General features: G+C 41.1%; 1 protein-coding gene across 1 annotated transcript in view; it reads right to left on the bottom strand.

Annotated features, from left to right (window-relative positions):
• LOC309564266 (annexin A1-like) overlaps nt 1-13,431 on the bottom strand; it is a 67,250-nt gene that overhangs the window by 26,446 nt on the left and 27,373 nt on the right. The window contains exons 3-6 of the mRNA XM_082268889.1: nt 9,406-9,496; nt 4,081-4,175; nt 3,321-3,434; nt 819-909 (exon numbers count right to left, since the gene is read on the bottom strand). Coding sequence (XP_082125015.1) covers nt 819-909; nt 3,321-3,434; nt 4,081-4,175; nt 9,406-9,496 — 391 coding nt within the window. The remainder of the gene's footprint in view (nt 1-818; nt 910-3,320; nt 3,435-4,080; nt 4,176-9,405; nt 9,497-13,431) is intronic.

Raw genomic sequence — 13,431 nt, forward strand, 5'->3', positions numbered from 1 at the left:
TGTATTTAGCATATTTTAACTAAGAGTTCAATCGTGCTTTAAATATGCCTAATGCAAGTGTCCAGCAATGCCCCAAATGAGCCCTAGACTATATTTGGATTGATAGCCAATGAGGAATCAAATTGCCACCAAGTGGTTTACATGGAACTTTTTTGTAAATTAACTTCGCAAATGTAGTTTTGGTTTGGAGCCTTTTCCCCTAAACAAATTATATCCAGATTAGATACCAAATTCCACAGGTTTCTTGTAAAATCAATAAATCCTAAAATACAACATAAGGCTTTAGCTTGGTAATTGGATACCAAAATCCTGTACTTTATAGTAAGCACACTATTCTTGTAACATGTGTTCTAATGGAAAAAATGCACACCAGAAAATATAAAATTAAAGTCAGGCAAAAGCTTGGGAGTTTTGGCTGGCAAAATTTCAGATGCTCACTCATTACCAATCCCTTGCACAAAACCATGAAAAAGGTGTCCATTTCTTGCAGCTGAAATCTCACATTATAGATTTCCCAGGTATGGACCACACCATCTTGCCTTTGTGGCCATAACAGTTGGCAGAACTGAACTCCAGTTCTGCCAACTGCTATGCTCTAGTGTGCATCTCACTTCTAGAGCCTCCATAATGCCCGAGAGATGACTACATTTGATTGTTTGCATCCTGCCATGCAAAAGGTAAACATATCACCTTTGAATGGAATTGATCTGCAATGTTTTAGATCATACGGACAGATCAAAGCAACAGCATGTACTTAAAAAAAAAAAGAAAACTCAATTTCCGCAATTCAGTGTGTTTACTAAAATACCTTCTCCTACCTTCTTTGTAAACCTTATTAATTTCTCTGAGCTCTTGGTTGTTCCGTGATACTAGAATTTCAATTAAAGTACTTTCATCTGTTCCAAGTCCCTAAGGAGAAGGAAAAAAAAAAAAAATTATAAATGGAGAACAATGTTGAACCTTTTGTTCATATACTCATGAACTGAAAAAGATACAAAGTTTAGGGCTGACTGATTTGCAGTAGATGAACAAGACTAACCAAAGGTTTCCACTAGCTATCCTTAAAGGGCAACTCCTTTCATGGGGGGGGAAAAAAAAAAAAAAAAATAGCAAATAAAAAAAAAAATACAATGTGTATACAATTGGGACACAAGTCATATTGTTATTGAATGTCATTAAATGATCCTTCCTTTTCATCTGCAGCCACTGTCATTTTCTTTTTTTTCCCATAATGTAATTTTCTGAATATGCAATGCAATATTACAACCTGGAGGTGTTCTGTACATAACACGTGTACTGAACGCCCCCCCCCCCCCCCCCCAGAAACAATTTCCTACTTGTGCAATTGGCTCTCTGATTTTCCCAGAAGTTTGCACTAAGATTCAAGTCAGATTTCAGGCATCCCCTGGAACAAAAAAGAATATTTGGGGAGATACGCCCAATAAGAACACGTCTAAAGGGATGCAGGCCCAGCAGATTTCCTCATTTGTGCTCTGCAGGTGCACAAGCTCCTTGAGAATTATGAAACCATTCCCATTAGATTCACTTTCCCACATAGGCACTGAAACAGGGATTTTTTTTCCCCCTGAAGTGTAGGAATTGGCAATAAAGGTTGTTATAAATCTACATAGATCACCTAGAGGGGGAAGGTCCCCCCCCTCAACAAAAAGTGGAGTTTAAATTTAATGTGTATTAAAAAAAAAAAAAAAAAAAAAAAAACACAAAACACACTCCGGAGCAGTCTACAAAGTGTGAAAAGCTCATAAGAACAAAGGAAATGGATACTGTAAGAGCCCTTTTACACCATACTGGTTTATAATGCATGCTTCTGCCATGCATTTAATATGAGTTTAATGCAGTTTTGTTTGCATCTAAAAAAGGCAGAGTAGTAAGCAACTTTTAAGAATACAGATTTTTTCAAGTTAGATGTTCACAAAACATTTGAATTAAGCCTCGTACACACACACACACACACACACCGATTGTTGGCCGACCGATCGGCCGTCTTTTGTCCAGTGTTGTTGTGTTGGTTGAAATGTGCTCTAGACTGCACACAAATTTTGTCGGCCAACAACAACCAACTGCAGAAGTGACGTCATGTTCTGGTCTACTTTTCATGTGTTTTTTCTTCTCTGAGCATGCCAAGTCTTGATCACCACATTTTTGTCTGCCGAAATCTGTACTGACTGAGGAACAATCGGCTGTTCTGCTGACGGCCAACAAAAATTTTATAGCATGCACACCAGATTTTGTTCGGCCGAAAAGTCGCAGTCAGTTGTCTGAAGCATCATACCAACAAGCGGACAATCGGCCGATCGGACGTTGGCCGAAAATTTACAGCCAACAATCGGTGCGTGTGTACGAGGCTTTAGACTGCCCATCCAGCATGAACACATTGGTATGCTACATGCATGTCTCCAATCACAAAATATCTATCCTGTATAGAAACAGGAAAAAGGAAGCTATTATGTTGACAAAAAGTGGCAGAGTGATAGTTTGTAAAAAAGGTATTTTAAATTTACTTTATTGTTCACAATAGAAACATTTCTTTAATACACAACCATCAAAAATATCCCAGGCAGGAAAAAATGCCAAACCCACATCAGTGCAAATGACCAAAACTCACATAAATCGGGGGGGGAGAAAAAAAAAAAAAAAAAAAAAGCACTAAAAACCTTTTAAAGGGGACATACTGCAGTCTTGCTTACCTTTTGGATGACCACATAGTCAGGAATATCCTGTGATTTAAAAGGCAATTGCCGCAGTGAATAAGCCAGAGTACTTAACCTTTATTCAGTCAGTTGCTCTCACAGCTCGAGCATTCAGAGGTCCAGTGAAATTCAACATTTACTATAAATTGTTATGATACGGCATATTTGCCGGTGGAAATCCTCCAGTGTGGCATTATCTCTAGCACCTGGACGGTATTTTTGTTTTGTGATTAGGGTCTTTCGTGAGAGTTTGGCATTTTTTCCTTTCCGGGATATTTTTGGTGGTGGTGTATTTATTAAAGAAATGTTTCCATTGTGAATAAAGTAACATTTAAAATATTTTTATAAACAGACAGTATCCCTCCGCCACTGGCAACATAATAGCCTCCTTTTTCCGTCTTCTTTTTCCGGCGTCTATACAGGATAGATTTTTTGTAGGTTTTATAGGCTATGTTGACAGACACCATATAGGTGAAGGCAGGATTAGGTAGATCATCAATACAGCCTTAATTCAAGTTTGATGCATTTTCTCAAATACATTCTGAGCTGTGGTGCCAAGATGTTTAATATAAATTAGTAAAATGGGCTCCATTTGTTTAATTTCCTTACCTTGACGGCATTCTTCAGGCAATGTGCATCATACTGGGCTGGGGTTTTCATCAATGCCAAAACAACTTCCTCCAAGTGGCTCGAGAGTGCTTTTTTCAACGCATCATCTAAACTCTAAGACATTTAATTTAATATGTTAACACCATTTAAATAAAAAGGTGAAGTTAAGGTCAATAGCATGGCACTGACAATCCTATGTTCAAAATGCATCTATAACTCCCATTATAGAACAGATGACCAGCTGTATCATTTTTAAATTACATCAAACATGACCAGACCTCTTGAGTATTAGCTCAGCTCAGGACGACATCAGCTGGCTTGAATTATTCTTTAGTGTGTTAAACATTGCAGCAGCGAGGAGCTTCAAGCGGTAAATTCCTGCCGTTCACTGGCTCTCATATATTCCATTTTTACTTGAGTATTACAGTCATGTTACATGTTCATATTATAGTGAACAATCAGCCATCTATATTTGATGCCATGTCTCCATAGTCCATATGGTATATAAACTATATTCGACAACCATCAACCGATTTGAGAACTTCAGACTCCAACGAAACTATAACCCAGCATATAGGCTCAATATAAAAAGCCAGAGCCAGATTAGGTCTTTAATATAGAATAGTTTATAAACAGTGTTACACAATTATGGGGGTACTAGTGACAATTGTCACTTGAGGATATTTTTTTCCGGTCATATCCAATATTCTGTAATTTTATCATGAACCATGAAATTGTGATTCCTGTTTCTTCTAGCTACCTTTCCCGTTTGTTGTTGATAAGCAGCTTTGATTTGCTGGCGTTCACAGGTGGTTCTTTTAGTCAGGATATCAATGATGGTGCCTTCATCCACCCCTGGGGCAACAAAAAAAAAAAAAAACAAATGAAAATATTCAATAAGTTTTTCTCTGCAAAAAGAAAAGATAATGAATACACATGACCAGAATGGTTGGCACCAAGATTCAGGCATATTACTTTTAAGTTTTGGGTAGCGTGGGGACGGTCTGGAACATCAGATGTTTATTGTAGTCTGTCCTATTCTAGCGGATTTCCCCTCGCTTCTCCAGATTTAAAAAAGCAGCAAGAATAGATGTTTAGTGATATAACCTGCTTCCTCTAAAGCTTGGTGCACATGAATCGAAAGCCAAATTTTGATCTGTGTGTGGCCCACCCTGTCCAACATAGGATGATTGGTAGATCAGCTTCTTTCACATTAGACTGCTGTAAAACTTCCAATCAGCTACTGCTGCTGCTCTGACAGTTTAGAGGAGTACAGATGTCAGACTACAATAGCACAGCAGAGGATTTGTCCAGCCACCTTGGTGGTGATGAGATTGCAGAAATCAGTTAGTCCACCAGTTTGGAAGATAAAAAAAAAAAAGCCAACACGCCACACTATACTCCGCCTAAAGGTTTCAGATATTTTATTCCCTTCCGTTTTTGTCCTTTGCACAGTTTATAGTCCATTGCCATGCTTGGCTAAGAATAACTCCTAATAATCAAAGTTCAAATTATAGGAGAAGTGCAGGCTACAGCCCAGCTTAAAGGGTTACTAAACCAACAGTAAAATCAGTTTGTATATGCAATAAAGCAGGCTTGTCATTCACTGTGGAAACTAATGGATGGACTGATGTCTTTTTTTCAACCTCACTAACTATGTAGCTATATAAAGGGTTAATCCTGCAGTGTGTAAAAAGGATGTTTGATCCCCTCTGATCCTTCTACATTGCCCAGTCCCATCTCCTGACAGTACGGAGCTTCAGGGGCACTCTAGCAATATACACACCAAAGTGAGCATGTGCAGATTCTTTTTTTCCAGAGGGTGCATATGATCAGCACAGGGCCAATCTGTCCAGAGGGCCAGGGGTCATGCAGCCTCGTATGTCGGTCAGTGTCTGGTTAAAGCTTGTAGGACAGGTTTTAATGCTGACAGAAGTCACAAGACTGCTGATGAGAAAAAGGTATTTAGCAGTTTTATATTTACTAAAATTGCATTTCCATGTTCTGTATGCCGTGGGAGACCAGATCTAGTGAATGCAGAGTCCAGGGTTTAGGAACACTAAAACTGCTCCCACCGCTTTAACACCTGTACCAACCACTGTGTAGAAGAAAGATGCCTACAGTTACCTGTTAGGGTGCTCCAGTAGGATCAAGTAATCTTCTCCCAGCAGCAAGCTTAGGGTAAGAGGCAACAGCTGACAAGGTATGCACCATAGTAAGGCTGTAGATCACATGGATGCCTGGGCATTCTATTCATTTTTTGCACTCTGTCCCCTGAAGTTGGCCACTGGGCAGATCAAATGACCGGACCAAAGTGCTCTGAGAGTAGGCAAGTATATGCATCTTCATTTCACAGGGTAGTTCGTATTGAAGTTAGAAGGTGAGTAGAAGCCAATTTAGAAGTTCGATTTTTGGTTTTCAAAATCATATTTGCCTAGGTGAATGCAGCATCAGATTGATGCTACATCTGTCCCCCATAGGATCCAAGACATTTATCAAAGACCGCTGCGCTGCTTGCTCAGTTCTCAGAATTCCATAAGCAGAAAGCTGGTAACTCAGTCTTGGTTGTAGGCCCCTGCCCCCCCCCCTGCTCACTGGAGCACTGGGCTATGGAGGGGGTGAGAGCAGCTGGCCCAGGCTCTGTGGCTCACAGAGAAGCTGAGCCAGGTTCTGGTCCATGTAGATGGATCCCGACTGTCGCAATCTTGCCCTAGCACTGAGGTCAACCGATGCTGGAAAACAGGTCACAGGAGTGCAGAACGAACTGCACTCCGAGAAATACAGCCAAACACGCTTTGACTGTACGTAAAGTAGTTGGTTCTAGCCCAGACTTGCTCTAATGTAGTCAAATGAGGAATAGTTAAGACAGCTTACACATCACCACATAATTTCCCTAGTTCTATGAAATATGAAAATCTGGCTTTGTGTGTCAGCTGGGATGAAGGGATGGAGTCTTCATTTAAGACAAGACAATGGAGTCATGAGAGAACCTTGTTAAACTCTGGATGCTTCCAGAACTAACAGTTGTCATGCAGGGGGTTAAATAATCCTGTAACTAGACAGACCAGATTTTGGTAAAACAGCGCTTGCATAAATAAACCTGACCTATACAAAAATTGTTGTGCAACCAACTATCAAGTGCTAATAAGTGAAAAGCTCATGGGCAGCTGCTGTTCACTGCGTACTGCGTAGACTCAAATATAAACATGACAGCGCTTGCCTGAAATAAAATATAAAAGTGTTATGATAATTAATGAATATATAATTAATGACTATATAATGAATACAATAATGTGCAAACAATTCAATATTCCACGATTAAAAGTTGCATTAGTGCTTCAAAAATCCATAAAGGTGCATAGATGTGCTAAAAATATATACAAGGTACTTGAAAACTCATCTATCCAATTTTTTTTTTTTTTAACCTATGCGGAGTACATATATGCATATTTGTCTGAGGTTCCATTGATTTTATAGTATACATTTTATTGTTCTGGATTCAGTTAGTATTTTAAATTTTATTTAATTCTTATTCTCTCCCCCCCCCCCCCCCCCCATCTTTTTCTATGTATATTTACATATTTAAATAGCTAAACTTTTTTTAATTTTAATTTTTTTTTTCCCAATTTATCGATTTTCTATTTTTTGCTTGATTTTTATTTATTCATATTTTTTTCCACACTTTAGTTCTCTTTATTTTGTATTCTTATTCTCACAAGATATAATAATTATGGACTAATTCTATCTATATGTGCCTTTTTTAAATAGAATCCTTCTATGGATGACAATTTTATGGTCCTATTTGTAAACAGGCAGCGACTCTCTCACTATAGTAGGCTGAGTCTTGTCCATCCCCTACAGCCAATGGTAATTGGTGGGTGGTTCAAGGTGTATATATTTAACCAGCTTGCGTTCTGGAAGTAACGTCCTTTGATGATGCCCTGGAAGGTGGGGCAAAACACGTTGATGCATTTCCAGTTACGCTGAAACCATTGAGGTCACTTCCTGTCCTCCGTGGAATGCATACAGCGTTCCCAGAAGAACTGTACCTTTCTTAGACGGAATTTGTCTTTGATCTTGTAAGTAGTTCTACTTTGTGCAATAAAATGGTTTACATACTTCACAATGGCAGCCCTTTTGTGTTTGAGCCTCTTAAAGATCTTGCAACTGGTGAGCAATAGAGAGCTATATCTGCAAGGTGGATTAGTGGCATACATAATACTATTCGGCTGTTCAGACCCCAGATGGAAACAGCCATGGGGTCCAATATTTACGGTGAGTGGGGACACAGGAGGGGAGTGGAGCACCCTGCACTGGCTGGGTTTTCAAGCACCTCAGCACCTTATATTTTTAGCACATCTATGCACCTTTATGGATTTTTGAAGCACTGATGCACCTTTAATCATGGAATATTGACTTGTTTATTTGCACATTGTATTTATATAGTCATTTATTGTAACACTTATATTTTTTTTTATTTCAGGCAAGGGCTTCATTTATATCTAGTTATAGAGACCCTTACATATTAAAGCTGAAGTTTATAGAAAAAAAATAAAGCTTCAGCACAGGGAGGGAGGGGAACTTGTAGCACTTTGAGGGTAATTGCACCAAGACTTCTCTAAAAGCTACAGTGAACAAGATCACAACGGGGACCTGCCCTCTAACAATCTGACTCGAGAGAATTTTGTGAATCATCTGATGCTCCCCCATTCAGAGAAAGTGTTACATGTATTGTACCCGATGGAAAAAAAAAAAAAATAAAAAAAAAAACTGAAGAGGGCAGAGAGGGAGAGTCTGTCAGTTGCAGCTTCACAGAAGACAGACATTAATTCTCTCAGTGCCAGAAATTCAGCAGACGAGGATAGGGTATTCCTGTTGAGGGTTTCTAAAGGATACAGCGATCTGGATGTAACACCCTACAGAGTAGGTGCTAGGTAAAGTATAGTAGGCCCTGGCTGCCTAACAGCAGGGCCATGATTTTCAGCTGGGCTGTCATGTCTCCCAGGTGTAGCTGTTGAGACTGGGGAGTCTCTCCACTGTGCTCCATGAGAGGGTTCTCATTGGGCAGTGTAGGAAACCCAGCCAATGGTGCACTCAGGCCTGTATCTAACCCAGAAAGGCAGATTCTGCCATACAGCATTCTGGGAGTGGGTACAAGTTTGAGGGAAGCGCACGACGCAGCGTCTTTGGCGGGAAACAGAGCCCCAGGAGGGAGAGTATGGCTGTCTCTCCTCCTGTCAGCAGATCCGGTGTCCCAGACGGCTTGCCTGAGCTGACACAGAGCTGAGCTGTAGAGAGGATCCGGTGTGCTGAGGACCAGCAGAGCTGTCCAGTTTCAGGAAAGCATTCCCAGTTCGTGAGTATTGCAAACTGCCCCTAGGGGTCTGCCTAGAGAGGGGACCACTCGGTGAAGGTCAGAGGGATCCAGGAGCTAGCTAGCCAGTGCAGGAGAAAGTGTAGATGGGGTACCTAGAGAGGACCCTGAAGTACAGAAGTGGCACCAGCCGTTGGGCCCTGAAAGGCTAAAGTGTACAGAGTGCAGTGTACAGTGTTGCAACTGCTTGTGCTGCTGCAACTCTCAAGAGGCTACCTCAGTCAGGAAGGACTTTTGAGCTAATCAGAGCATCAGGAGTCAAGTCTCAGTGCAGTCCGGGACTTTTGAGCTAACCGGAGTGTCAGAAGTCAAGTTTAAGAAGTACCGCAAGTCAGTGTTTTTTTCAAGCGCAAGCAATCGTTGGTCAGCATGCAGCCGGCGTCAAGGCAGTGCTGAAAGGCATTTTTTCCTGCAAAGTGTCCCATTTGTACCTAGTTGAGCCAGAGGATTATCCCACTCATTCCCTTCTCCCATCCCCATTATCAAATAAACAAAAAACAAACTAAAGATGCCAGAATGGTCATTATCTCCACTCTCACACTTGCGTATTCAGCTTAAATGGGCTGAAGGTGTTACCAGTAACCATGGCAGACCCACATCAGGCCCAATGCCTGGAAAACCTGCTACATGCACAACATGTGACATACTTCCATTACAGGTTAGCTAGGTCACTAAAGCTATAGAGAATGTTTGTTAATATTTATTTCTTACCTTTAGCTTTTATTGCTTTATCAAGATTAGCAGCATCTGTTGCAGGATTGAATCCAGATGTTGCATGTAGTGATGGTCCAGCATTTTCCACCTACAAAGTAAGAGGACCTTGCATTGTGATCACATGAAAGTTATCTTTCATAAATAGGATTATTCAGGATTTATATAGCAACATTTTGCCCCATGCTTATCTAAATTAATAGAGAGTACAGTTCAAGACGGTTTGAAGAGCCCCGCTTTTAAGTGTTAAAACATTTCAAGTTTTATCGCTTCCTATACAGGCTTAGAGGACCTGGCATTAAACACCAACTCCTCTCCACACAGTCATTACCTTTTTCTAATCACTTGCCACTCCTTCCCCCTTTTTTTTATACAAAGGGGAATGTGTGACAAGCGATTAATAAAAGGTAATGACTGTGTGGAGAGGAGTTGATGGATTAAGTGTTTAATGCTAGGTCCCTCTAAGCCTGAATAGTTTTTTTTTTTTTTAAACTCTAGACCACAGGTGTCAAACTGGTTGCCCTCCAGCTGTTGCGGAACTACAAGTTCCATGAGGCATTGCAATGCTGACAGTTACAAGCATGACTCCCACAGGCAGAGGCATGATGGGACTTGTAATTCTCCAAAAGCTGGAGAGCTGCCAGTTTGACACCTCTGCTCTAGACGATCATAGCAAGATTGTCAAAGCACTAAAGAGTTGAGGTGAACCTGTTTGCCATTTTCAAACCAGCCAAATTGTCAGTTTGCCTGCCCAAGCTCCCACATGCTACATACCTGGATTACTATTATGGATTTATATTGCACCAACAGTTTGTACAGCGCTTTACAACATTAGGGCATACAATTGTACAGTTACAATACAGGAGGAATCAGAAGGCCCTGCTCATTAGAACTTACAATCTAGAAGGGAGGGTCAAAAGGATACAAAATTTAAGGGAGGGTCAAAAGGATACAAAATTTAAGGGAGGGTCAAAAGGATACAAAATTTATTAACTGTGGGGGCTGAGAGAAGTATCTAGTTGAATTTTTAAAAGAAATCTGATGCCATTTTTATAGCAGACTCTTGAAGCTCCCTTTTAAAATAAGGGGCACCCCAGATATTTGCCCCCTCCAAGGATAATGCGTTACATCAACACCATGTCAGGAGTATAGAGTGTTTGGTCATGGCCAAAGTAATGCACCTCATGACCTAGTGTGTAAAGTTAAAGCTGTGTGTTTGCGTGCATTTGCATGAGTCAATGTGCTGGTCCAACATTTGACTACAATACAGCAGAACTAATTGCCAAGTGGTTGTCAGCTTCTGTAACTAAACACTAGACCTGCAACCTCATGCATTTTTTTTTTTATGCAGCTCCCCTCCCAATTTCCTCTGCAGACCTTGACGTGTGTCGTCATCCTCTTTTTTTTTACTTCTGCTGATGGATATTGACCCGGTTTGGCTCCTGACCCCACCTTCCAAATTGGTACCTCTGCTACCTAGATGTTGCCAACTCTGGCTCATCTTGTCTATGGCTTGGATTCTTGCATCTGAGTTTTTGCTCCATCTGGATGTCAGCATTCTGCACCAGTTCCAGATTAAGCATCCACAGCAGTAGTATCCAGACTCATCTGACCACCCACTGTGTGTATACCCTGCTGCAGGCACCTAGGTTACTCCTCATCCAGCTATATCCTGCCACTAACTCCAGGGGGTATTTGAGAGAAGGTGAAAAGGGAAGCCCTCTTCAGCTTGGCCTCTACCAGGTGCGTGACACACCCCTTATTTCTCACCTCCACAAAGGGGAAAGTGTAAATTACCACACCAATACCTTAGAAAAAAAAATAAACACATACTGGTCAAAAATGTATTCCGTTTAGTCATCACGAACCATGTTTCTGCTAATTATTTCTAGCTAAATTCCAAGCAAACCGCCATATACACAGAAAATATGAGAGCAATTTTACCTTTCAAAGGATTTCCATTTTTCCTCCATCCTGCCATGAGATACAGCCCTACCACAAAGCACAGTCTGGTGAATGACTGTTCTAGTATGCAGTGGTTTTGTTGCCACCTAGAACCTGCTAGCTGACAGTGAAAGCAACAAACCAATAAAGTCATCTCTGCTCTATTTGCATATACCTGAACATGTTTTCATGTAGCACACCTATACGGCTCCCAGTCCTGACCCTTCCTTTCAAAGGCTGCTGTATTGTGGGGTTTGCAAGAGGCTGGTACCACATCAAATTCAGGTTTTTTAACGTACCATTGCTGCATTAATTTTTGACTTTTGGATCAGCTTTGGAGTTGAGCTTTAACGGATTTCCCTTATTCAAAATGTTAATAACTTGGCCAAATGCCTCCCAACAAATCACACTGGCTGCAAACACCCATTTCACTGGAAAAATCAAGCAAAAACTTGCTAAAATACAAGATTATCTTTGCCAAGATAAGCAGCCTTGATTATGCCTGTGGTAGATGCCACACCCAAAGTCATTCTGCAAACTTTATTTGAAGCACATGGTAGCATAATAAATGCATTTCCATCACTATGAATATTTACAGGAGTGAGGAAGCCATTCTGCTATCCAGCATTTCTGAAATAAAAAGCTTTGGAATCACTTAATATCTACCTGGAGCTTTGTCTAGTCTTAGACTTACCACCTACATTCACAATCGGATCATATAATCTCCTTTAGAGCTACCAAAAACTATGCAGTGCAAGGGTGGTCTACCTGACAGATCTAAATGGGTTTAGGAAGGCCTTTATATTGCCTAATTTTGGTGCATCTAAAGTGTATTGTACATAGATTGTATCAGATGTGGTGACCCTTCGAGAACCATACCATTTGCTCTAGTATTATAGTACTACAGTAAAGGAAATATGGAGCCAACCTAGTCTTCTGAAAAGGCCTGATTGTTATGCTGATCCAAAAGCTTCAATATGGAGTCAATGACACAGATCGGGTATATCAGTGGGAAGAATCAGCTCATGTTAAATCGGGTATAATGCTGAAAAAAAAAAAGCACTCCAATAGGTATCACTAAATACTGATCTTTAACTCACCAACTACTTTGTTCATGTCCTAAACCCACTTACTTGGAAAGGTCCCAGGCATGTTCATCTTCTGAGTGGTGTCTTTTGGATGTAAAGAATGATGGGTGCCTGTCACTTTAGTTAAAGTATAACTAGAGGCAATACTTAGTTTATTGAGTGGAGAGGAATTAGGATTAGAACACTGGTCAGTTTTCATTGCAGTCTGTGCCCTCCATTAACCGCTTGCCGACCGTATAACCTACCGAGCTGATCTGCGAGTACCGCAGACTCAATGTCCGTCGGGACCCGCCGATAAGGCAGAGGGCCAGAACGGCAAACTTCCTATGTAAACAAAGCAGATTGACGTTCTGTCACTAGGGAAGGTATTGATCCTGAAAAGCTGGAACATGGATCAATACTTTCCCCCAGTAAAAGCACATCCCACACTGTGTACCAGAACCGGCTAGCCACAGTTAACCCCTGACGAGATCTGTGCCACAAGGGGGGTGGGGCCTCCCGATAATGTCATTGGGGGCCACGCCCACAATGGCTATATAACAAGCTGCAGAGACCGGCAAAAGAAGAAAAAAAAAAAAAAAAAAAAAAAAAGAAGAAAGAAAGAAAGAAAGAAGAAAGAAAGAAAGAAGAAAGAAAGATGAAGAGGGCAAAACAGCAGAAGACCAGAAGAGGGAGAAGACCAGAGCAGAGAACAGATGAAATGAAGATTTAAAAAAAAAAAAAAAAAAAAAAAAACTTTCCAAAACGTCTCCTGTTCTTTACATACACTGCCTTTTATGGGGTGAATGGGTAGGGGTACAGTGTACCCCATACCCATTCACATAAGGAGGGGGTCCAGGATCTGGGGGGCCCCTTGTTAAAGGGGGCTTCCAGATTCCGATGAGCCCCCTGCCCGCAGACCCCACAACCACCGGCCAGGGTTGTGGGGGATGAGGCCCTTGTCCTCATCAACATGGGGGCAAGGTGCTTTGGGGTAGGGGGTGCAGAGCTCCCC

The sequence above is a fragment of the Pelophylax lessonae genome, assembly GCF_965119305.1.
Source record: "Pelophylax lessonae genome assembly, chromosome: 1".
NCBI lineage: Eukaryota > Metazoa > Chordata > Amphibia > Anura > Ranidae > Pelophylax > Pelophylax lessonae.